Source organism: Nematolebias whitei, chromosome 21 (genome assembly GCF_014905685.2).
Source record: "Nematolebias whitei isolate Nwh7 chromosome 21, NemWhi1, whole genome shotgun sequence".
Classification (NCBI taxonomy): Eukaryota; Metazoa; Chordata; class Actinopteri; order Cyprinodontiformes; family Rivulidae; genus Nematolebias; species Nematolebias whitei.
The window spans coordinates 24,672,570-24,698,989 of NC_056518.1; the positions used below are offsets into that span (position 1 = coordinate 24,672,570).

Sequence of the window (26,420 nt, forward strand, 5' to 3'; positions counted from 1 at the left end):
CAGATTTTTAGTCAAATGGATCAGATTTGGAGTTATCTGTTTAAAGACATTGAAAAAGGGAAACTTAATACTGAGTTTTACATTTAATACTGAAAAATATCCATTGTGCTTTAAAAAAAACAAACATTATTTTATTGGTATTAAATGTTTTTGTGATTTAATTGCTAGAATCTCACGCCCATCCTTTAAGTGGCCGTGTTCTCTTAATCCTGTGAATTATTTTAATCTGATTTGTTGCGACTGGTTTTAATCTTCCATGATTTTACCAAACAAGTCCAAATATTTGTTGTAATAATAATTGGACGATTATTTAACGACTTCTTATGTGTGACGGTCAAAATATGCAAGAGTTTTATTTTAACTGAAAACTTTTCTACATGTATTTATATTTTCAACTTTAATAAATTTTAAATACTGAAAAAAATATTGTGTTTTTATTATTTTACTCATGACTTGTCATAGTCTTGTGTGAGTCTAATTTTATTTTATTTATTGGAAAATTTTACACACACAAAAAAAATTCATGTTTCTTTAGCTTGAGTTTTTAATAATCTCAAACTTCTTCATTTATAAGAAAAAACATCAAAAATAATTGACTAAAGCAACATTGTAATTCATATAAGAAAACATTTTATAATAAATCATTATGAATGATGACATTAAGCTAAATTTATTACAGGGTTTTACGTTCAGGAAAGGCAAAAATAAAGTCCTTTACAGAAAAATTACAATTTTTACATTAAAGTTTTGTAAATAAAACCCCCAAAAGTCTCTTAACGTTTTAACCGTTGCTCTTCAAGTGATGTCGAGCTCAGCTGTGTTGCTGCCGTCGTTTTCGTTGGCGACCAGCACCTCCCTGTTCTCGTAGGTCCAGAAGCCGTTGAGGTCGATCAAGATGCTGACCACGGTGTCGCCCTGGCAGCTGTTCACCAAATCCTGGAGTGTGATCTTGTAGGGGTCTTTAGGCTTCACCATGTCAAAAATCTCATCCTGAAGGGAGACGGTGATGAAAATAATCAGGAAATGCACAACACATGTTGTCCTTGTAATATAAAGAGGTGGATAAGAAGTAGAGATGGTGAGGGTGTTTTTACTTTGACGTCCTGGAAAGAGACAGGCTCCTGACTGTGCAGCTTCATCTGCTCCTGAATGTCCTGTTGGACATAGACACAAACCGTCCTGAAGCACTGACAGGTGGTCCATCTTAGAATGTGCAGCGCAGCGACTAATAAAACCATGTTTAAGGGTCAGGTGATACCCTGAAGAAGTAGTTGAGAGAAAAGACGTTGAGGTATCCTTGATTCTCCATGTCCAGAAGTTTAAAAATATACTGCAACGCTGCCGGCTCCTTCCTGTTTTCCAGGGCCAACACAAAGTCCAGGTACGTCTTATAGTCCTGGAAAAAAAGGAAGAAAGAATGCTTGAGGCAAATATTTAAGATAAATGAGGTAATCATCATCCAAAAAAGAAATGTCATCAAACGTTCTCTCTGAAGGTTAATCTTATTACTGGAGTAGTTAAAATAAGCACTCTGTATGTTCGTACTGACAGGAAACATCTGCCATGACTCTCGTACCATTTCTCCATCGTATGTGAGGCACTCCTGAAACACTCGGTCCAGAAAGACAGAAGTAAGAGTTGCCGTGCCGTAACGCGACAGCTCGTCTTTGCTCAACATGCCGTTGTGATCTTTGTCCAGATTTAGATACTGGCCTGGTAAGATCCAGATTAAAATGAAAAGCCAAATTATTAAGGTCAAAACAATAAACTCAAAGATCCAGCAGGTTTTCTCACCATAGACTCTGAGAGATGACGGAGCCGAGAACCAGTTGGACTCCTGACTTTCTTTAGACAGCTCCTCATCTCTCAACTGCAAACATGTCACGTGGAGGAAAAGGATTAAATACAGATTGCTTCAGGACAAATAAATCAAATACAAATTTGTTCTGTTGCAAAAATAAAAAATGGAAACTTGAAGAACCACTAAGTAAAAATGTCCTACCTCCAATAGGTCATCTAAAAAACTGCAGGCCAAGATATCTTGAATTTTAATTTTTCCTGTTAAAAAAAAAAAAAACATTGTTGAGTTTAGAGCCACAAATAACCAACTTTTATCCTCTAATTGTGGACAGATTTACGTTTACATTAAAAAAGAAAGGTTACTGATGGGACGGTGATTTGTGTTATTGATACATTAGTCACTTTTATCCTCTAATTGTGGACAGATTTACGTTTACATTAAAAAAGAAAGGTTACTGATGGGACGGTGATTTGTGTTATTGATACATTAGTCACTTGGATGCTCACAGAAAAAACAAAAGATTTATAACAAATGCAGGCATGCAGTTATTACGTTCTTTCTGTGATCATGTATGGACTGTAAAGTCCTCTGAACTTAAAGGTCTTCAGTTAAAAGTCTCACCAGTTCGGAGCGGGTCGAGGAAGAAGAAAAACTTGCGGACAGCAGTGCAGACGTAGAAAGAATAGAAGGACTTTTCAAGTCCGTCCAGCTGAGGCAGAGTTGGAATCAGCTCCAGGATGTAGTTCTCCAGATCCTACACAGACCAATAAATATCACAACACTAAAGCATAAAAATATATAATTATATTTTATCACTTGAACTGAAATGAGCGTTTGACTCTTACCGACTCTCTGAGGTAGCCTTGACCAGCTACATCATACAGACTCAGGCCTATTCGGGTCTGGTGCAGCCAAACTAAACAAGAACAGAGATAATCATTTATTAATGATCTTATCTTCATCTATTGTTTGACTCACAAAGTTCACTACACATTTTTTTTTTGTTCTTTCTGATAAAATTTGAAAAGGAAAGTTAAACGTGTCTCCAAACCTTTTCTCATGACGTAGTTAAAGAACTGCATGATAGAAATTCGGCCATACGGGTCGTTGTTCAGCAGCTTGGTGTAAACTCTGGCTGTAAAGAACTTTCTGAAAGAAATAAATTCACAATATATTAGCTGTTAAATCTGCTTCTGACATCTGTTGCAGGAAGCTTGTGTGAAGACTCTTTTAATGCAACTCTTCTCATCTGAATATGTACTTTTAATCCCATATGTTAATCACAGTTGTAAATGAGAACAGGTTCTCAAACATTTCGCCTGATAAAATACAGGTCAAATATGGATTCTGCTACCTACCTGCACTTGGGTCCTGCCTTTTCCCCCACCTGCAGGTAGGCTTCATAGTTGATCATGGCCTCATCGCCACTCACCGGAGGCACTTGATTTTTATCAAGCAGAAACCACAGATTCTGCAAAGACACAAATAGAGCAGAAGTAGAAGAAGCCCATAGTGTAAAGAAGCACAGACCATGTGTGCTATGTTGAGCACGTTCTACCTGTAGTTCCTCATTATCCAACAGCTCTCTGCTCTTCCTCTGGAGGAAAACAGCTCTGGATTCTTCCCTCAGCTTCTGAAGAAGTACCTCATCATCTGCTGGCAGCTGTGTAGCATCATCATCATCACAGATGTTTTACAACCAAACAATTCAGACACACAAGTCTACAGTCAATACATTTTTCATCTGCTTCTGACAAACCTTACAATGACAAGTAAATAGTACTATAGTACATAGTACATCTTTAGGTACCCCTTAATGGTCCAAAAGTTACAATTCTGGATTTTTTTTTTTATAAAAGCTACCTTATAATAAAACCTTGGGATGGACTTGTAGGATTCGCCTGTCTCGACCCCTCCTCTCCACTCCGTGTAATATTTGGTGAATAAATCTGTTTCTTCTGATTTCTTCTCCTCGTCGCTCCTCTCGTCTTCTCAAATAACACATACATTAATTAATTGCTTTAAAATAACTGAGTCAAAACCACTTAATGTTATAAAACACTTCTTGTTTCAATCCCAAAAGCGTTAGCTAGCCTAACAAGCTAAGGGTAATTTTAATTATTTACCGTTTTTGACGTTCGCTATTCTCCTCTTCAAAATATCCGCCCACTGGGAGTGCTGCTCTTTAGCCATATTAGCTGGGAAAAAATAACACAACGTTTAAATCATTATATCTAAAAAAAAAAAAACCAACTGGTTTTGTGTAACAAACTTAACTACAACGTAATTGTGAACAACAAAGCCTTTTCCGGTGAAATGGTTTAGTTTTCAAAATAAAACGTCAAACTCTGGATTGCAAGTTGAAAACGTGTACTGTAAAAATCCAAGATTGCTTAATAAAATTTAAATAGCACAAAGTTTAAATATTTACATCAAATTATGCATTGCTTGTAGGCTTATGTGAATATTAAAATTCAATTAACTTTTTATATTTATTTTGAAAATATTTACGCTGCTTTCACGTACATCTAACTACTCGGAATTTCTATATTCAATATTAGAAGTAGACATTTTAAGCAATAATAAAATTATTTAAGAAGAATTAATAATATATTTAATGTAAATTTTAAATCTTAAAAGGAGTTTTGTTACAAAATTATCAGTTTTTTAAATTAAAACAAAGCTATAAATTAACTTATCTCTACTTCCGATATACACGAAAGCAGCATCAAAAAACGAACTTTTCCGCTGTTCATGACGACAACAGTGTGCGACTTTTCTACTGGCATGCTAAGTTATTCACTCGGTTTAGCTATTTAAACTTTGGTAAGATAAAATATTTAATATAAAACTATAACTCTAGACTTCAGATCCAACAAGAGTTTGATATTTAGTTTTAATTTTAATGAAAGATTTAACAGCTAAGTGTGGGTTCGTCAGCGGCATTTAGCAAACAAATTCATTCATATTGATATTTATTCATTTCAATAATAATTTTTGTGATTATTCTATTGACTTATACATGATATTTAAGTAAAATATTTGTCAGTGTTCTATACTAATGTGAATGAGAGGTTTAGACGTCAATAGGTTGCATAATTTCCCAATGAAATAAACGTTAAACCTCCTAAAATGGGCTCTACATTTATACTAAAAGTCAGAATATGTTTAAAGTCACCACAGCTGCTTTCCTCAGCACGCTGTTTTTGCACAAGAGAATTCAAGCAAAACCTGAGCAGCAGACAGATGGACAGAAGTAACCGTGAGCAGGCTGATGGACAAGCTGGGTTTAGAAATAGCAACATTTCTCAGGGCATGAAGGATGGAAGCAGTAGAAATACAACTATGAGGAAGATGCCTTCCTTTCCCAAATCTGTGTTTGCTGCCGGAACAGCAAAGAGGACAGCAGAGAAGTCCAAAAGGAGGGAATCACTAGCCTCTGTGGATGAAGAGGAGCCTGCTCGTGTGCCAAGTAAAGAAACAATAAAGTTTATTAAAATATTTGTATTTTTTGAGAGTAAAGTCTTTGAAATGTAAAAAAGCTAAGCCAAAATACACAATTAAGCTGCAAGCAATCAAATTAATCGTTAATCTTCAATATGTACATACAAATTATAACTGGTGATAAAGAAAAGGTTAAAGTTCAGACCTTTTTCTTTTTTACTTTTTTTTTTTTTTTTACAGGAAATCTGCAGGTTCCTGAAGGGTCACTTTCTCCTGCTGAGTGGAAGAAGCTGAAGGAGTCTCTGGGAAATTCTAAGGATTTTGAAACCCAAATGATGCTTTCATTTTTAAACTCTGGGACAGAACTGGACATTGTAAAGTAAGAAAAGCATGAGTGTTTGACATTTATTGTGATACTTGTTAAGTGGACAAGTTTTCAGAATGCAGAATAAAATGCAGTTCATTTGTATTTTAATGTCAGGATTGAGTCTAAAAAATACAGTCACAAAGAAAATTTAGCAAAAAATGAAATGATATGGGAACATCCTAATAAAAAGCTGTTGTTTGACTCCCAAATTGAAACAAGTTACTTTGTGTCACAGGTCCCTGCTGACTTTTGTTGCAGTGGAAACAGGCACTCTGCCCTACAAGCTGCTGTTACGCTATCTGCATCTGTGTGTGAATAGAGCCCGCAACGATGAGGTGTTTGATGTCTACAAAATCATGCGTGGAAGTTTCCCCTCACTGGAAACAGGAGCTTCCACCCTTTTTATCAAGTCATTCAGCAAGACGGCACAGTGGAAAGAGGCTCTCAGTGTCCTGCAAGAGCTCAAGAAGGTTAAACTATCTGCTGGTTAAAAAAAATATACTTCATATTTTCTACACCTTAATTAAATTTTTATTATTGTCAAAAGGTTATAACCCCGTCACAACGCAACTATAGCGACGTCATCACAGGAGCACTTCAGCATGGTGACATGACCACTGCCTGGGCTCTTTATGATGAATTAATTGAAAAGGGACTGACTCCACATCAGGACACCTGGGAGGCTCTGTTTGCAAGCACAAAAACACCTAATGAGGAAAACGTCATGCATGAGACTGAACATCAAGAGCGGCTGCAGGGTGTTCTGCTGTACATGAGGGACAACCAGATCTACCCCCAGCACAACGTTGCCAGCAAAATCAAGACCTGGTTTGAAAGGCGAGAGATCTTAAAGATGCAAATATTCAGATGGATGCATGTCATATTAAAATAAAGCAACATACTGGAATTTATTTATACAAGCAAATTATTTTTATATGCAGTTGTGTAAGACCTAAAAAATGCTGCTGTTAAAACTAAGATATAGTCTTAAACTTTGCCAGCAACTGTGCCTCAATTGTCTGACTAACGTTCTACTATGTTTTTATCTCTACTTCTTTTTTTTTGCTCCATCCTTCCTGTTTTCAGTCTCTCAGGACAGAACTGGACAGGAGGCTGGACCACCGTCACCCTGAAGTAATCAAACTTGCAAGTTTTTTTTTTATAAATACTTTCCATTATATATTTATTTTTTGTTTTACAAGTATGCATGTGTATTTAGTGGAATGTGTAGGCATTGTGGATCAGATCTGGAGTCCATCCAGCTGAGTGCTGAAGAATATAAAAATTTAAAAGACAGAGTAATGGCTGACGTCATTCAGGGGCGAGATGTTTTCAAAAAGACCACACCAGAGGTATGTACACACATATACACAAACACAACCCCTTAAAGGTTTTTGAGATTAAACTTATTACTAATGAGGATAAAATAACCTGATCTGTTTTGTGCAAGGCTTTTTACAAAATACATTTATTAAAATGCTCTGTCCCCATATATATTTTTAAATATTTGTTACCATGTTGATCAATCCAGATTAAAATAGATATGTCTTTCTACATAAATGCATAAATAAGCAACAAGGACTGAAAGTTTGTTAAAAAAAAAAAAAAAAAAAAATATGTTTCAGTATTTTTTGAGAAGGCCTGCCGAAAGTAAAGATTTGTTGATCAAGAAAGTATTTTTTTAAAGAAAAATATTTGTTGGTAAAGTTTGGCTCAGGTAGCACAAATCCCTGTGACTGTTTGCAAAAACTACAAATATAAGTCATTAAATGAAATATAAGTCATTAAATGAAATATAAGTCATTAAATGAAATATAAGTCATTAAATGAAATATAAGTCATTAAATGAAGGGAAAAACCTCAAGCTCCAAAGGTTTTTTGACTTCATAGATTTTCTTCCACGTTCACCGGTAAATAAAAAACCCTAAACATTTTAAGTCATTTTATTGTACTGCTGTCCTGCTATCAAAATAATTTTACTATTAAAACTGATCAATTTCTGATATCTGATCTGATTTATGCTAGCCTGATACTTGAACACTGGATATGATTATTACACTTTCCTAAACTTCACAAGTTTTTAATATTTTAATCTAATGTTTTCAAATAGAAAATAGTTACGTTAGTCCCAGAATTGTTTTGATTGGAAGTAATTAACCCCAACATTTTAATTTAATTTGTCCATGTGGTATGATGTAAACACTTTCTTCTTAACGCAAAGTAAAAGCCAATTTCCTTTTAGCAACATTAGCTTTCTAGCTGTTTTTTATTAGTGCCTGCTAGGTGGCATCGTTGGTTCACTTCACAATCCACCAGACTGGAGTTCATCTCAAACGGGCTTTGAGCTTTTTGACCTCTTATCACCTATTAGATTAATTTAACAGAATTATTGTCTGATCTGACATGCTTTTGAGGGAGGGATTTTAGAGAAAAATAACACCTAAAACAGTTCAGCCATTGATTGGGTTCATAATCCCAACTGATTAAACTGATTAATCCTGGGCTGGGCTGGAGTGAGACTGATATTTTCAAACGAATCTCAGAAACACAACAAGTTTCATCCTAATCTCTTTATTTTCAAAGGTGTTAGATTCTGTTTTTTAATGGGATTAGGCTATTACCGTACTTGCCGCTGTACATGTTGCACCACCATATAATTTGCATCAGTCTAAATATATAATAGCCACTTTTACCTATTAATGAGACACTTGGCTTGCCATATAGGTCGAGCTTGAGCGCCCTCTAGCAGCTGGAAATGATAGTGTTCAATATTTTCCATGTCAGAATGAGTGAAATCGTCAGATCTCAGCCAAAAATTGGGTTATAAATATGGGGAAAACAACATATAAGTCGCTTTGGTGTATAAGTCTTAGGACTTGTAAATTTATGCAAAAAGATGCAACTTATACAGCGAAAAATACGGTACCTGGAAAGTGTAGCCATCACACTTGCTCAGGCAATCAAATTTGTTTTCAACTTTAATTTTAAAGTTGAGAAATTCATTAAATCATATCATATATGCTTAGGGAAAATAATATACAGCTGGATTATGCTGGTGAAGATTCTGGATACAGCTGGATTACAAACATTTTTTGGTGTTTTGGGGAGTTTTGCACCATTACGATTGCCAATTAGTTTAGCATCAACTAAATTAGCAACCTGCCTTATGTTTTCTCTAGGGATGCACCGATCCACTTTTTTCACTTCCGATCCGATACAGAAAATCTGTGCTGAATTAATAAAAATGGCTAAATCATGTCATTGGACCAGTTTCTGAAACAGGTTCAGATGACATGATTTAGACATTTTTGTTGTCTACCTGGATGATTGAGCTTACAAACCCTGTGCTGTATTAATTTAAAACATTTGTTTTGTTAAACGCAGACATTAATGTACTGAATTTCAAATTTATTGAAACTTCTGCACCATAACAGCACACTTAAACACACCAAGCGCTTCACAAGCTTGGTCAAACGTAAAAACAACACAACTTTAATTTGCTCAGTCAGTACGCTAGCACATGACGTCACTCAGAGCACACAGCATAGAATTAGAGTGAATACATCTGCCCAGTCGTGGATCGGTCACATTGTCACCGATACCTGATCCAGAAGTTTATTTTATTTTATTTTTTAAATATCGGTACCGATACCGATACTGGTATCAAATCGGTGCATTTCTAGTTTTATCTTAATTTGCCTAAAAGCTCAAGTATAAAAAGGTTATGTATTTGTATGTTTTATTCACATAATTTCATAAGTACCATAGTCATATTTATTTTTTCATGAAGAGGTATCAGCTTTTTTTCTTTTTTGTAGTTGTAAATGAGACAAATTTAATTTCAGGGACGATGAGGAGAAAGACATTAATATTGTCTAAACCTCTACAGTGGAAGTGATTATTTCTGTTTTTCATTCTTATTCAGTGGAAATGCTTAAACAGATATTTACCACAAACTTTAGATACATTTTTCACAAAATGAAAATTAGATAATTTACATTATTTCTTTTTTTTCTCTGAAGCCGGTACATGCAGTCATAGCAAATAGTGTGTGAAAGCTCAGTATGCATCAGTGTGAGTCATTCTGCTAAAAAAAATCAGCTGAGACTCACGCTACTTGTTTGAGAGGCAGCTACACGTCATGGCAGGGTTTCAGTACAAACGTAACAGAGATAGAGCTACATTCAGTAGCCTCTAAATCTGTGTGGATAGTTCTTAATCTCAATTTATCATTTATATTTTCTGTAAGTGCAGTTACAGAAACTTGGCCATAAGAGCCAACGTGAAAAATATGCCATGTTTAATTCATGACCAGAGAGCAAGTTTTTGCATGTTTTTCCCCTCAAATCTTTCAAACTATCTCACCAGATAGTTTTATGGCTAGATTGATATATTAAGGGGATTTCCAGCATGTGAGGTGCAATGTAAATCTGGACCAGGTCGACTTGAAGGAGTCAATTCTTCATTTAAGGCATTTACCGTATTTTCCGCCATATACATAGCACTGCCCTATAAGTTGCATTAGTCCATATTTGTCTAATAAAGTGGAAAAAAACATAAATATGTCACTTCGCTGTATACGTCGCATCTATTATGCGTCACTGCTGATGCGTCGCGTTTGTTACGCGTCACCGCTGACAACCCGGAAACGTGGGCCGGTGTTGTGCCAAAAATTGATGGGCTGCCAAATGGTGGCCACGGGAGCATGCACGGGCGGACTTTAACAAGAATTTAACAAGATTAACACTTAAAAACAATTATTTGTTTGCTCGAAATTATAGTAAATGTGTGTCTCAATCTAACGTTTGTTTAATAAATGCACTTTGACAGTCAAATCAGCTGCATTTCAAAAGCCAATGCGCGGAAGTAAATGCGTGCACGCGATGAGTCGCTGTGCAAATTTAACAAGAAAAACACCTAAAAACAATTATTTGTTTGCTTGAAATTATAGCAAAGGTGCGTCTCAATTGAACTATTCCTTAAAAAATGCACTTTAATGGTCAAATCAGCTGAATTTCAAAAATAGTTTAGCTGCTGAGGTGCTCCGGATACGCGCAGAGGGAGGAAATCAGGAAGGAGGAACGCTGCTCGTTCATTCGAAATTTAACAAGAAAAGCACCTGAATGATTATTTGTTTGCTTGAAATTATAGCAAAGGTGAATTCAAAAAAGTTCAAGACACAAACAACTGGACTTTATTTGTAACAGAAGACGTTTCGCTTCTCTTCCGAGAAGCTTTTAAAGAGCAGATCGTGTGGGGTTCAGGTTATAAAGCTGAGATAAAATACACACATACATATGCAGATTGACCTATCACCCCTCACAGTAGTGGTTTATTAAGGTCTTTGTTAATTTAGTTCACAGATGAGGCCCCTCTGGCCCCATTTGAGAATCTTCACCAGCGAATAGCAAAAGTGTGTCTCAGTCTAACGTTTGCTTAATAAATGCACTCTAATGGTCAGATTAGCTGCATTTTGCCGGGGGTGGTGCAGCTGGTTTGACAGTTCCAAGCAGCGAGCAGAACGAAGGTGGGGAGACCATGGCAAGCTGATTGTATCATTAATAGCTGGTGAAGATTCTCAGTCATCCAGGACATGGAAAATTCAAAACAGTTAAAGAAAAAAAACAATAAAGTATAATAAATAAAGTCCAGTTGTTTTGGTCTTGAACGTTTTTGAAATTGTCATTATAGCCAAGTTTACCTATTACATAATACAACGGCATGCCATACAGCTACTACTACTCTGCTGCCATCAAGTGGCTGAAAATGGTACTATTCTTTTTTTTTCAGTCAGAGTGAATGAAGAGGGTCATATCTCAGCCAAAAATTGGTTTATAAATACGGGCAAAAATCCATAAATATGTTGCTTCGGCCTATAAGTCGCAGGTCATGTAAATTATGCAAAAAAACTGCAACTTATAGGCCGAAAAATACAGTAGTCTTAAAGGCAAACGGGTGACAGCAAAGCAGCTGATGCAGGAATAGCACTGGAAGAAGAGCAGCGTCTCTGTCTGTTTTTAGTGATAACTGCAGTTGTAGATTACATCTGGAAAGGATGATGTATTTTTTGATATATAGTGATTAACAAAAATGCTTAATAGGAAAAGTGAATATAAACTTTCCTAGAAAATGACCATCTGAACCAACCAGATATTTTTAAATGCAAATTGTGGATCTAGAGAGTGAAAACAAAAGGTTTGTTTTCCTTTAACATAAATGAGCAAAGCAAACACCTTCCTGATTCACACGAGGCAAACACACAAGTTTTGAGCTTGAGTTACGGCCAGTTGTATGTTAAAATTTAAAGTTTTAGAAAAACAACAATTTCTCTCTCATCATACCTGCACATCACCTGAAAGTCCAATAGGAACTACTTTTATTGCTACAAGATGAAGTTTTTGTGTGTGCATTGACTGTAAATGAGCCAGGCTTATAAAAATGTCAAACTAGATTATTTTACTCACACAGAGAGCCAAAAATCTCCAAAGAAAGATGTGAAAAGTTCCTAACAGGCTACGAAAAGCATTTACAAGCTGAGAGTTGCTGAAGGAGAAATGCCAAAAACTGAACATTCAAGGAGCTGAAGCTTTTTTTATATATATAATAATTTTAAAATGTATTAAAAAAAAACACAGCTGCTAAAAAAAAATCTGACTAGTTTAAAACGTTTTAATCATTTTATTCATTCTGCTGCTTTTAGTTACAATTTTACTTCTTTAATGTACTGCTTCTTAACTTTTAGCGACAATTTATCCACTGTTTTGCTTGTTTTGTCATCTGTACTGCATATTTGAGCATTTGGCTAGCCTTTTGTTACTAGTAGCTTCCTTATGGTCCTGCTACTTTTAACTATTGCTTTGCTCAATTTAGCTAGTTGCCATTCTGGTCTTTAGCTGCTCTTTTGCTATCTTTAGCCACTGTTTTGGTTTTAACACCTGTTTTGCAAATTTTAGCTGTAGCTACTGTTTTGCTATCTTTAGCTAGTCTTGTAGCTTAACGCTTTGAGTTACTGTTCTGGTTTTATCTGTTCAAGTACTTTTACTTTTTTTTTCTGCTGCTTTTACTCATCATTTTGTTATTTAGATTTGAGCCACCATTTTGCTACTTTTAGCATCTTTTTTGGTACTTTAAGCTCCTGTTTACCCCATTGTAGTATCTGTTTTGTTAATTTAAGCTTTACTGTAATGTAACTTAGCTTTTAGCTTTTTTTGCTCATTTTGAATTTTGTTCTGCTTGTTTTCACCCTAATATTTCAGTTTTATAGCTTCGTTTTTGTCAGCGTTCATATTTTTGCAGAGAATTCAGTTTCTCTACTTATTAATTTAATGTGAGGTATTTTCTGATATTATTTTATATTTTCGTACATTTTACCATCTGTCTGCATGTGAGGGTGGCACCAACATAACTTGTTGCACAAACTTATTCTCAAAAATATACATTTATATTTTTGTTCATCAAATGCAAGAGTAGGACATTTTTTTCACTAATAAATTATTGACTAGAACTGAGTTAAATACTGGTAGATGTTTACATTGAAATTAATGAAATTTGCAGCTTTATTAGTTTTAATGCTGTCGTATATTTTACAGAAAAGTATTGCTTGTGATTATTTATGTGGTATTGTAAGCTTCTGTTGGTACGTACAGATGTGGGTGTGTGCTTTTTTTTTTTTTTTTAAACGGTCTTCTTATCCACAGCAGCACAATGAGCTGGTTTCAAGTATCAACTCTGGAAAGTCCCTGGATAATTACTCTGGACTTTGTCTCCAGTTCTGTCTTCTTTCTTTGCTCTTAGTCACATATCTGATTTGTCTTTTTTAATCTTAAAACAGAAGTACCCAGAAGTAAATAACTCGCTGTTGCATAATTTAAAATTGATGTATTTAGGCAGTCAGTCTTGCATTTATTTATTTATTCATATTTTTCTGTCAGAGGTGGAATATTGCAGTCCGTTTTGCATTTTCAGGGTCACATTACTATTGAGCGTTAATGATGTCGTGCAAACAGTTTCAAGTTTCAAGTCCAGGGGAATTCACAGCAGCCTATTTCCATATCGCCTCTATTTAAAAGTGAAAGCAGCAACAATGTCCTCTAGCTGGAGGTCTATTCTGAGCTGCAGCATAAAAACTTTCCTGTTATGGTTCGTAGCTGCGGCACATGACTGAAGACACCGACAAGAACTTTACTCCCAAGTGGGTTTGAAGTATTTTCCCCTCTCGCAGATGAAACTTTCCTTATTTCCTGCAGAAAAGTTTAAACAAATCACGTGTCTTTTTGTAACAATAGCTGATGATGACTTCTCACAAAAAATACTATGAATGACAAAAATGTACAAAGAAGCAATAGTTTTGAGTTGTGCAGGTAAACTTGAAACAATGCATATTGAGTTTTATTTAAGGTCATTTCATGCTCTCTTGTGTCTAATAACTCAGCTACTACCACACCAATGTTTAGCTCAGTAACTGGAGAACAGACTGAGTTTTAGCTATTTTTATTTTGGCTAATGCTAATTAGCTGTGACAGCCATCTTGGATTGGATTGACTCCAAACATTAGTCAGATGTGTACTAAATATATATTTTTAATCTGTTCAGTGGTTCAAGAGAAATTTGGCTCATTTTGATTTGATTTACAAGCATTAAGCAAAAAGAAAGTCCAGGTTGATTTTTTTTTTAAATTTTATTTTAATTTTTACATGCAGGTTTGTAATCAATCAGTAAGAAAACAAGCCCACCATCAGGCATCAAAAGCTCATAGGTGGAGTTCAGATCCGTTTGACTGCAAGATGTAACAAATCCCCCTTGTTGTTGCTGTCGCTCTTTTTTTTTTTTTTTTCACATTTTTCTGTCAATTAGCCAAAATGAGAAATTTTTGTTGTTAATTTACTGACTAGAAAGTTTTTTTCAAGGTTTTATTTGAAAACAATACTACAAAAAAACTCAGCTAGGTAATTTTAGGTTTCTGTCATAACCCGGGTTCTATGATTTGGTAAGTGTGACTCCACTCGGCTCTCCTCAGTTCTTCTCAGGTGTAGGTGATTTACCACTGCAGTGGAGGCTTTCTTGCTTCCCCGCTCTGTGGGTGGGCTCTCCAATACAAAAGTGGCTTGATTCTATATGACCACCATAACTAACTTCAGAAAACACAGAAATGTCAATAGTTCAATTAATTTTACAAATATTGTACTAAAACAGGGCTATTCAACACAATTGCTAGTGGGGCCACAGTTACTGAAAGCCAAGAGCTCAGGGGCTGTACATCCAGCAGTTATTATCATTAAGTAAGGCTGTTTTACCATTTAAAATCTATATGAATCCATTGGTGGACCAAATTGAGCTCACCCGTGGGCCTGATTTGGCCCCCGGACCGCCAGTTGAATAGCCCTGTGCTAAAATGTGGTGTGAATGTAGCTGAGCTTACTTTCATAAAGTAATAATTGGTAGTACAACTGGTTAAATTTGGTGTATTCTCATACATTTCCAGGAAATCTTTAATATCGCTTCATTTTACTGATTTTGTTGTCAAAAAATAATAACACCATCCAGCAGTATGTAAATAAAAACATTGTGGCACATTATCAAACATTTTGTCTAACAAGCCCATTGTTATCCTTTTGTCTACTCTTTTTTTTTTTTTTTTTTTTTAACTTTTGTTAGCAGATGTTTTTCTTTTTTGCATCATTCTCTCTGTGTTTGTATTCAGGAGTTGGAGCGCTTCAAGGTGTTTGTTAGCAAGAAGCCAGCTTTCGATGTGGTCGTAGACGGTCTGAATGTCGCAAATATCAACAAGCAGAAAAGGATGCTGTCGGAGACGGTGAGAACAACGCGTACAGATGCACACTTGGTTAAAACGTTACACAATCTGTTCAGTATGTGCTTCTGCACTCAGTTTGAGAGATTTTAGTGGTTTGTTCCTATCAATGCTAGGGGTTTTCTGCCAGTTTCACTTTGCACAATCCTGCAGAGTGTGTATCCGTCTAAATGTTAGATGTGTGTAAGAGATGCTTTTATAACTGGTCAACGCCTAATTTTAGCATCACCTAACCTACTTGTCTGCCTGCCCACATCGGTCTGCCTGCATGTCTTTCTCTCACATTATTCAGCAGCGAGGCAGGAAAGTACAGACTAGTTCTCTATCGCCTCATCTGCTCAGGTTAGTGTGTGTGTGTGGGATCATGAGAATTAAAGGCGTAGAAATTTACATCAACACCAGGACTTTTTATTCAAATGCCCGCATGAATTAAATCACAGATGAGCCGTGCTGCCGATACCTGCAAACATCAGGTGAATTCTGCAGAATGTCTGGCAGACGTTTCAGCACCCTCAGTAAAAAGAGCGGCGCATCTCTGAGCTCGTCTACAGAAGGTCAGATGATGATGATGAAACCTTTTAAGCAAATTAAGTGTTTTAATTTCTTTACTACAAGTTTAAGCACCATGCAAACATCTTAAACCGTAGTTAGCAGATTTTAGTTCCACTTTTTTAATTGCAATTGGTGATTTTTTAAGCTTTAGATGGATTCTGGCTTCTTGTCGTAACAATCGACAGCGACCTTCCCACTGAACTCCTCGAAGGATTGTCATAAAAGCAAGTCAAACTCACCATATGCTAGACTTTGCATTGATTTTTGCAGCTTCTGCACATTTTAATTATGCAGCCACTCTTGCATAAATATAACCTTTATGGACGAGTCACGAGTAGTTTACGTCCTGCATTTGCGCTGCAAAATTCAGAATTTAAAGTTAGCAAATTTACCTTCCGAACAAGCCGAATGGGTTTTGAGGACAAGGCCAGAATGAAACTAAAGGCCTAGCGTTTTTTTTTTTGAAGCATTGATTATCACCCACATTCCTTCAGCAGTGTCTTATGTTGAGAAACAACAGTGCTGTATCCATTTTAATCAAACCTTGAAAACAAAAATTATATGCAATCTGACACTCAAGAGTATGTGTTATGAATAACTCTCAAAAATGCACATAGACATTTAACAGTGAGTGTAGGACAGCACCAAGAATCCCTCAGAACAGAACCGGCAACAATCCTCCAAACAAGAACAGAAACTCGTAACAACAAGTTCTGACGCTGTCTGAGAACAAACCTTTTTGTCTTAACGACATTGTCTTTTTAAAATTTAGACTTCATACCTATTAAAAAACAGATCCTTTCCACTTATCAGTTTTCATTTGCATTAATTTGGCCAATTCTTTTACCATTTTACAATCAAAGTTTACAACAAATTCAGATTTTGACCCATCTAGTTGCCAGATTTTCTTTTTTTTTTTTTTCTTTCTCAGAACATGAATCTATGCACCAAATAAACTGGAAAACCATTTAATTTTTATTCATTCTCTCCACCTAAAACCACATGTTTCAATCCTATTGTGGCAACATGGGAGAAATCAGGGAATTCCCAGTCATTATGGTAAATCATGAAGGAAAAGTGTATATAAAGTCTCATTACAGTTTATATAAAAATGCACAGTGGTTTTAATCAGATCCAATAGGCTCAGTGCCTGCACAGCTCCAAATAAAATATTACATTTACAGCCTTCAAAGTAGCCTAAAGAATCACTACAACCACACTTGTAAATGTTTAATTATTTACACATGCACTTACTTGCTCTGTTAAACTTTCGGGTATGAGTGACCTAAAAAAAATTCATCACAGCTCATTTCTGAACAATGTTTCAGTACTTTAGTAAAGTTGTACAGGATTTTTCTACTTTATTTGGAAAAATGTTACAAGTCTGAAGAACCAAGCTTCGTTTAAACCTACTTGTTCTATGTGTTAAACTGGGAAGCATTAGCAAATGCAAAGTGTGTAAAAAGTTGACTTAAAGCTTGATTTACTAACATAAGAGCTACTTTTTGCATCGTATATTCTGATTGTGTGTGACGCTTCCTAAACAGCTTATTAAATATGTATGTATGTATATATATATATATATATATATATATATATATATATATATATATGCTGTTTCCAGAAGTATGTACAAATGAATGTGCTGACGTACATTTTTGTGTGTTTCAGTTATTGGCGGTGGTGTCTGAGCTCGAGTGTCAGGGCCTGAATGTTCTGGTTCTGGGGAGGAAACACATGCTCAGGCCCTCCATGTTCTGGAAAAAACACAACATGAGCCTCATCCAGCAGAAAGCTCATTGCTTCTTTACTGATAACATGTGAGAATCTCTAAATATTTTCTTCCAAATGGAGTTGATTGAGTTATTTTCATGTAAAAATGCATTTATTGATGATTTGTCTTAACAAATCTCTCACCTGCCTGTCTTACCAGCTCTGAGGACGACCCTTTCTTGCTTTATGCCACTTTGCATTCCGGGAACCACAGTCGATTTGTGAGCTTGGACCTGATGAGGGACCACAAGGCCTGCCTGCCAGACAGGGCCTCCAAACGCCTCTTCTTCAAGTGGCAGAGAGGCCATCAGATGGTTGTACATGGGATCATCTCTGAAGGCAGGAGGGTCCGATTTCTGGTGAGGAGATTGACAGTTACAACAAATGTAAAAAAAAATAAAAAAAAAGAAGCTAAAACTGGCTTGTTAAAGATACTTGAAGCAAAACACGAGCTAAAATCTAAAATAAGCTAAATGCTAGCAAAAAGTTAAAAGTCGCCAAATGATTGCTAAAAGTAGCCAAAGGGTAGTTAAAATCGAAAAGTAACCTAAGACAAAAATTCTTTGAAGGAATGTAATACAGTAATACCATTCTCTTTGTATTTTTATGTGAAGCAAATGTTATGTGGTATAAAGGTTTATAAAATTGTGTTTACATAAGCTACAGGGACATTTTTCAGGTTTGAGTTGGTTCAGGGGGCTTAAATCTGCCCTAGAGTTGGCCCAATTTTTCTAGATGTTAGCTCATTCATACGAATTTATGCCTGAATCTCCTGAGATTATGGCTGTTGACTGCAGGTTAGATACTGACCACTCATTACAATGCAACAGAACCTTACTATTAACAAGCCTGAACTTCCCTTTAATTACAACAATTTCATTTAATTGATTTTGAAGAAGGTATCAAAGCCATCATATTTAACCTTTAATTGAAGTAGTTTGGTGTTATAACTCATTTTCTTTGTCTCTACAAAATGAGAACTTCCTCACAAACTAACAAACTAAATAAATGTGTGTTTTAAACAGCGTATTCCCAGCTATGACACCATTATCCAGACTACAGGAGATTCTTGGCACATTCCCTACGACGGCACAGAGGACAGGAGCTCCTATGAAGTGCCACAACGGTGGTTGTGTCTCACAAAAAAACACTAAAGAGTTTTTGTGAATTAAACAATGCAAATCATATATACATCAATGTGGACCTGTAAATAAAACTGTTTAAAACGCATGTGGTGTCTGTGTTTTTCAATAAATGACGCTTGTAGTTCAAAACACGAGTGAAAAACTACAATACAACCCGGCAAATTTGACCCGGAAGTGGAAGTTTAATCTTCCGGTGGCCGATGCTGCCCATGTTTTGTTTTTTCTTTTCAGTTTAGTTTCATTTTCCCCTCTTTTTCCCAACTTCTTTATCTTTGCGGTCATGTCTCGGGGGTCTAGTGCAGGCTTTGACCGGCACATCACCATCTTCTCCCCGGAGGGAAGACTCTACCAAGTCGGTGAGAAATAAAAGAAAGAAACTTGCTCTGTCATCACTGCTATGCTAACAGGCTGCTAGCAGCCAACGCTTATGCCAAGAAAAATATTTCTTCATAAAATGTAATTAACTTCAAGTTATATTAGTTTTCACTGCTTGGTGTTAGTTATACCGCATCTTAAAGTGATCATAATTTGCTACAATTTTAATCTGCATAATTTTTAACTTTAAAAACGAGGCAATGTCTTAAGAGCTTAATTTTTTCAAACTCCCCAAGCTTTCAGAAGGTATTTAAGGTGTTTTTTTTTTTTTTTTACATTAGCTCATTTTTCAGCCCAGTTTTTGTATTTTACAAATTAATTGTTTAGGTTGTTACTTAATGATCTATGATTTATTTAATTATCATATAAAAAAAACCTTAAATGCTATGAATGAACCAGTGCTCAGTGTCTAGCTAACCCATTTTAGTTTAATTATAGCAGTAATTCAGATTAAAAAATATCCCATTTTATACAAACCATAAATAATCAGATTGATTTCAATCCAAATATCCATCCACCTATTTTCTATGCAGGAGCTGGCACAGTGGGTGATGGGCACATTGAATGGGTCACAGGTCCAATACTTAACTATTGACACCTAAGCTCAATTTCCATTCATCCATTATCTTTACCTGCTTTTTCCTTTTCGGGTCACTGGTGCCCATATCCAGCAGTAACTGTGTGAGAGGCAGGATACAACCAGGTTGCAAGTCTGTGATACATTGAGAAAAACAATACAAATAATCATTCACACTCTCACTCACACCTAGGGACAATTTAGAGTTACCAATCAGTCTAACATGCATGTTTTTAGTCTGTGAGAGAAAACCAGAGTACCCGGAGAAAACCCACTCATGCACGAAGAGAACATGCAAACTCCACCCAGAATGGCCCCCGACCGGAATTAGATCTGGTGATCTTCTCGTTGAGAGGCAACAGCTCTACCAACTGAGCCACTGTGCCGCGTGCCCTAAGCTCTGTGTACTAGCTTTAATTAACCTAACCTAAAAACTGCCTAAGAAATCTTGAAAACTCCCAAGCAAAACGTAAAAACAGCCTAACAAACCTTAAAACGACGTCTTTCTAAAGAAGCTGGAGAGAAAGGAACTTGTACATTGGCAGCTTCTTTCTGCAAGAAAAGCATGCAGAGATAAGGAATCTTGTACGTTGTTTTTATTTTCACGAGACACAGCTACTTAGCTGGCATTAAATAAAAACTTTCATCCCCATTATTAAAATGAAGTAAATAGTAATTGCTCATGAGATTATTTTTATTGTGTACATTCAGAGTATGCCTTCAAAGCCATCAACCAGGGAGGACAGACTTCTGTAGCGATTCGTGGGAAGGACTGTGTCGTGGTGGTCACTCAGAAAAAAATTCCCGTCAGTAACAACACAAATGTGTTTCTGTTCCTCTATGGAGTTTTTCAGCTGCTATTTGCATTGCTGTTTGTTTGTCTAAGCAACGTGTTTACATTTGTGTTTGTCAGGACAAACTGTTGGATGCCACGACCGTCACAAATATGTTCAGAATCACAGACAACATCGGCTGCGTTATGACCGGCATGACAGGTGAACAATGTTTCAGCCTCGTCGATAGCTGAAAAGTTTAACTGGCAAAAAAGTAATAAAATAAGCCACAAACATTTGGAAGTGTTTTGACATTTTACGGGACTTTTTTTGTCCTTCATTCGTCCAGCTGACAGCAGGTCTCAAGTGCAGAGAGCTCGCTACGAAGCAGCAAACTGGATGTACAAGTACGGCTACGAGATCCCTGTAGACATGCTGTGCAAACGCATGGCCGACATCTCCCAAGTCTACACACAAAATGCCGAGATGAGGCCACTCGGCTGCTGTGAGTCACATCCAGAAATGCTACGGGATTTTACCTTTTAAATTTCACGCCTGTCTTTGTTTCACTCGGAGCTTGGGGGAAAAAACATGTTTTTTTTAACCATCTAAACTTGATTGAGAAGCACATGTAAAATATTAAAGATTGTATGTTTTGTGCAGGTATGATTGTGGTTGGAGTGGACGAGGAGCTGGGCCCACAGCTGTATAAATGTGATCCAGCCGGTTACTACTGCGGCTTTAAGGCCACAGCAGCTGGAGTCAAACAGACCGAGGCCACTAGTTTTCTTGAGAAGAAAATCAAGAAGAAACTGGACTGGACCTTCGAGCAAACAATAGAGGCAGGACATGCACAAATACTACTGTGTGTGTATGAGTGTGTGTATTGTCAAATGTCTTCATATTGAATTGATTATTCCCTGCGCTGGTTTAAGCCAAATTAAATTCTCCGGTTCAACGACAACCTTTTGGTTTTAGATAAGTACATTCACTGCTTTACCTCAGATCATCCAAGGAATAATTCTTGCTTTATCTCCGATTGATAAACCATCACTAAGTAATTACCTAATCAAGCAATTCTCTAAATTCTTAGTTATTTGTGTTACATTGATGTTTATTAATTTTATGTTGATTCTATTTTTGATTTAGATTATTTTTCAATAAAATTTGGCTTTGTCTTACTTGGTAAATATTTCTTGGTTATAATAAAGAGTTCCAAGTAATTGAACAAATTCCAATTTAGTGCTGAGCTCTGATTATTAAAAAGGTGAATTAATTAGGTCATCTATAGACTGAACTATAAGTTTTACTCCATTTTTATTGGTCTATAAACCTAGTACTCCTATTTTATTCAGAGCTATAATTGTGATAAAGTTAGGGAAAATAATTATCATCCTTACGTCTATTTGTTACAATGTTAAGATTCATTCCAGGGGTGCACCGATTGCAGTTTTCTGGCCGATCACAGATTTTAAAAATGTCTGACCTGCCAATTCCGATTTTGTCCGATAACGATTTTGTTTTATAAGCGACACTGTCAGGTGTTATAAGGTCACAATGCACCTTCAATTTTCCAACCTTATTTTATTGAAAACATACCCTTGAACAACCTCCTAGAAACAATACAAACGTGTTTTAACTGGCCATGAGTTAGTGCTCTGAAATATAAATTAAAGTTCAGACAATTGTTTAAACAAAAAAAAAAAATCTGTAAATTCAGTTTCTCATGCAAGTATTGGCCGATTTCCCAAAATTAAGGATATAGGGGCCGATAAATCGGCCGACTGATTTATCTGTGCACCCCTAGTTCATTCATCAAGATTAATCTTGTTTTAGACTTGAGGAATGAATTATGTGAGATATCTTTTGATCTTGATGTTATTTTAGTTCCATAGGTTTAGAAAAACTTTACGTATACCAGTACTTAAAAAAAGTTTATGCAGTTTAATATTATCCTCTTATTAAGCACAAAGTCAGATTCTGCAACTATTTTAATTTCAGAATAAGAATGCTTTCCTTGTAAATGTATATGTTACACCTGTCTGTAACATTTAAGACTGTGAGAACTTTATTGTTTAAAACTGTATTTGTTCTAAAGAGCTCCATTTCTTGCATTTTAATAAATCCCTTTTGTCTCAAACCAGATGGCCATTTCATGTCTGTCCACTGTTCTGTCCATTGACTTCAAGCCCTCTGAGCTGGAGGTGGGAGTTGTTACTACACAGGAACCTACATTTAAGTGAGTTTTCCTTTAACACAAAGTACAGATTTCCAGCTCCAAATTTACAGTCCAGATGTTGTCATGGAAGCAGGATTAACTCAGAAGTTAAAAGTTTGGTACTTTAAAAAAATAAATAAATTTGCACTGAAATCTAAAAAAGTGTTTACGTTTCAGGATTCTGTCAGAGTCTGAGATTGACGCTCACCTGGTGGTTTTGTCTGAAAGAGAGTGAGAAAACTGTTGGATGAGAAGAAGGATGAAAGGTAAAACCAGAAGCATGTGTCACACTGAACTTCAACCAGGATTATAAAGATTGGGACAAGATCCAAACGACATGGACATTTTACTGCAGAAGGTTGGAGTCTGTCTACTGCCTGCACGGCCACTTAACACTCTCCATATTCCCAGGTCGTAATCTGAACCAGACTTGCTTTTTTTTTTACACTGATCCAACATGAATGGAGCCAGCTGCAGAACATCGCAGACCTTTAAAACGAACCTGGACATTCAGATCTGTACAGATGACACGTCAGCTCACTAGTTTGTGGCTGACGTGTCAGACAGTTACCGACTTTCAGTGTAACCAGTTGATGAGTGAGCAGAGCTCACTGCAGTTCCCAACCTCTCAGATTTAAACTCGGTGGTCTTCTGTTTTTACTCAGGTCAGCTGTGGAAGTTTTTCCACAGCGTCACACCTCCGTCGAACTCTGCTCAGGTCTACGTCACTCATTACTCCCTTCTGCCCCTCTGCTGTTTACACCTCCATTAAACACGCGTTTGAATTTTACTCTGAAGTCTTGATGGTTTTTTAATTTATATTTTGCCTAATATTCAGACTTGACGTTAATTTATGTCTGTCTTAGTGGAAACGTTCAAAAATCTGAGTGAGTGTTGCCGCAGTGACTCGTTCATTTGTAGCACCATCATATTTACAAAATGAGCCACTTGTATGAAAGGGGCTTTTCACTCATTTAAAACTTTAAACACCTGGCTTATAAATCAAATACATCTCTGCAACAGTGATTGTGTGTTTATATTGTAGCTATTTTGGATAGCATGTGTTTTTAAAATCAATTTGACTGCCAATTTTGGTTAAAGAAAAAAAGCACTTGAGTTCACTGTTTAGCTTCTTGCAGCCAAAGCTGACGTGCAAATATGAAAATAGGTGAGAACGTTGGCTTTCCTTAGCTCATTCTGCTCAACATGTTTTATATTTTTTGCTTGTATCTCAATGAAAGCTGTTAAAATCTTTAAAGATACCATGAAGAAACAAAAAAAAGCTAAGGAGGAAACCAGCTGTAATGTTGGGTGATCTGATTAAAATTGGCATTAAAATGTCTCCAAATGTTTCTAGGTTCTTGTGATCAGATGCTTCTTCTCAGCACTATGAGAAGATAAATCATTACATTAGATTACATCACATCAGGTCAGCTGTTGGAAGGAAACATAACATGATTCAGAATTTGTCTAAATCCCATATATTGGTTTAGTTTGGTGAAACATTTCATTAGTCTTTTTTGTGTACAAACTATGATGAATTCAAAAAAACGTTCAATACAAAAACAACTGGACTTTATTTGTAACAGAAGACGTTTCGCTCCTCATCCGAGGAGCTTTCTCAATTCAAAGAGCAGAGAGTAAGGGTCCTTCACCTCAGCTGGTATGTGGTTAAAGCTCTCCTGGAGGTGTGAGTTGAAGATCTCTCTGATGGATTCTTCTGTCAGACGTTCTCAGCAAACCCACACTACACGTTTGGGTCTACCGGGTCTGTCCGGCATTTTCCCCTGCCTTTAGATATGATTCTGCAGTGCCGATCAGAGATTTGCATAAACGAATGACTCTGGATGATCATTTTAAGCAGAATTCCTCTTTTCTCATCTTCTGCTTCATGTTGGGTGTTCAGCTGAAACTCCTGTCTTTAAGGGAGTGTAGTGACGACCAGGAATGTTAAACGGTCATGCTCAGTTCCAGGGAATTTCCCATCCTTTTTCTTAGCCAACAACTAAAATACTTCCTGATTAAGATGACAGAACAGTTAACCCAATTTGACACTTCCAAATAAATTTAAAAAATCCCGAAGTGTCTTATCTCAGTTGTACACACGCATGTGGCACTGGAGAAACAGTCAAAGCTCAATTAGTCAGCATTTTTCACTCGTACGTGAGCTGTCAAATTGGCTTTTCCCCCACTTTTATGAAAATACAAATCCGTTTGTCAGAAATGAAACGCAATGATAAGAGCTCATTTTGTCTAATCAGACTCCGCGACGGCAGGAAAAAAGGAATGTGGGTAACAATGTTCCCTCTATAGTTTCATGTGTCTGGACAAACACACAAGCTCCTTAAGCGCACTGAGGACCACTGTGAGCAACATCAGATGTGCACGCTGTGGTTACACACCAGTATCACACCTGTTCAAAATCTGGGATCATAGCAAGTTACATGACTTATTAAAAGAATCCAATTACAGCAGCAATTCCCATTAGTTTACTTTTAATATAAGTGATTTGGACAACTTCAAATGAAAAATACAACATTTTTGCACATGAGATGTGTAGTATGTTGTTTATAAGAGTCCTGCTTTGGTCTGGATGAGGGTCCAGTTGTGGCTTGGGTGAGGGTCCTGCTCTGGAAGATGGTTAGCAACACGGTGGTCATTGTTGTCATGTTTGTAATGTGGGGAGGGACACTGGTGTGGAGTCTGGGGGTCCTCCCCCAGAAATTTTTGAATAAAGTAGATGCCATTTCCTGCATTCTGGTATATTTTAACGGGTTGTTAAAAGTCTAGTTTTACCTACACAAGTAAACACTTGATTCAGCAACTATTTTAGAGTTAATGGCACAACAACAAGTAGCCTGACCAACAGCTCTCCTTGTGTGAACAGAACACGCTCTGCTTCTCTCACGCATCCTACTCATAGTCTAAGAAACATAGTGTAGCCTAAGTTTTTTTTTTGTTTGTTTGTTTGTTTTTTTAGGGGGAGGGGTCACTAGCCAATATGAAACGATAACAATAATCACTCCTTCTTACCAATGGCCTAGCATACAGCAATATGGTCATCATCAATTGTGTTTGTGAGTAGCTTAAATTACCTAAAGCTCCAGTAATGGGCTAGGTCTACTGTTACCTTACCTAGTTCTAGGATCAAGAGACAAACCTGTGGCATTAACACAGTATGAACAACATTCAAGAATTATTTATGTAAGAACATTATCAAATATTTTACATGAATAGTATGATCACTTCACCCAAGAGGAAATGTAACCCAGTGTGAGCTAACCTCTGACAAATTAACAAACAACATGGCTGCAATGATTGAAGTAGTGAAGTTTGCTGATGGTGTGAGTGATGAGGATATTTATAAACTTCTTAGATTATGATTGAAGTGTTCTGCTTGGGTGGTTCAGTCTGGTAGACAGCAGCCAGCACCTTGAGGTTTGTGGGTTCAAATCTTACCACTCACATGCTTTTAATCAAAACGACCAAACTGAAAAGATAAATGCGCTATGAGAAATATTCTGAATATGAAAGGTGCTTGTGGGTCAGTCTGGTAGACAACTGCAGCTGCTTTCAGATCTGAGGTT

General features: G+C 36.5%; 3 protein-coding genes across 4 annotated transcripts; 2 read left to right on the forward strand and 1 right to left on the reverse strand.

Annotated features, from left to right (window-relative positions):
* Window positions 1–764: 764 nt before the first annotated feature.
* Window positions 765–4,096, reverse strand: ppp2r3c (protein phosphatase 2, regulatory subunit B'', gamma). Its single transcript, XM_037695569.1, has 13 exons — window positions 3,928–4,096; window positions 3,665–3,789; window positions 3,360–3,464; window positions 3,160–3,272; window positions 2,853–2,950; window positions 2,647–2,717; window positions 2,423–2,555; window positions 2,003–2,058; window positions 1,795–1,870; window positions 1,577–1,713; window positions 1,259–1,396; window positions 1,095–1,154; window positions 765–990 (listed from the first exon to the last, which is right to left on the reverse strand). Exons 1-13 carry the CDS (start codon window positions 3,992–3,994, stop codon window positions 796–798), a joined length of 1,374 nt encoding a protein of 457 aa, XP_037551497.1. The 5' UTR covers window positions 3,995–4,096; the 3' UTR covers window positions 765–795.
* An 823-nt stretch (window positions 4,097–4,919) lies between these two features.
* Window positions 4,920–18,899, forward strand: LOC119427885 (protein only RNase P catalytic subunit). The gene is made up of 10 exons (XM_037695546.1): window positions 4,920–5,273; window positions 5,486–5,624; window positions 5,848–6,082; window positions 6,160–6,449; window positions 6,699–6,746; window positions 6,832–6,964; window positions 15,313–15,423; window positions 17,644–17,792; window positions 17,906–18,104; window positions 18,771–18,899. The coding sequence occupies exons 1-10, from the start codon at window positions 4,934–4,936 to the stop codon at window positions 18,897–18,899; spliced, it is 1,773 nt and encodes a 590-aa protein (XP_037551474.1). The 5' UTR covers window positions 4,920–4,933.
* A 173-nt stretch (window positions 18,900–19,072) lies between these two features.
* psma6a (proteasome 20S subunit alpha 6a) lies at window positions 19,073–24,185 on the forward strand. 2 transcript variants are annotated; one of them, XM_037695058.1, is made up of 7 exons: window positions 19,073–19,246; window positions 20,554–20,648; window positions 20,756–20,837; window positions 20,965–21,120; window positions 21,279–21,457; window positions 22,760–22,854; window positions 23,011–24,185. In XM_037695058.1, the coding sequence occupies exons 1-7, from the start codon at window positions 19,171–19,173 to the stop codon at window positions 23,066–23,068; spliced, it is 741 nt and encodes a 246-aa protein (XP_037550986.1). In that variant the 5' UTR covers window positions 19,073–19,170; the 3' UTR covers window positions 23,069–24,185. The 2 variants fall into 2 exon arrangements, with proteins under 2 accessions (XP_037550986.1, XP_037550987.1); XM_037695059.1 differs by lacking the exon at window positions 20,554–20,648 and having other exon boundaries at window positions 19,238–19,246.
* The last annotated feature ends 2,235 nt before the right edge of the window (window positions 24,186–26,420 follow it).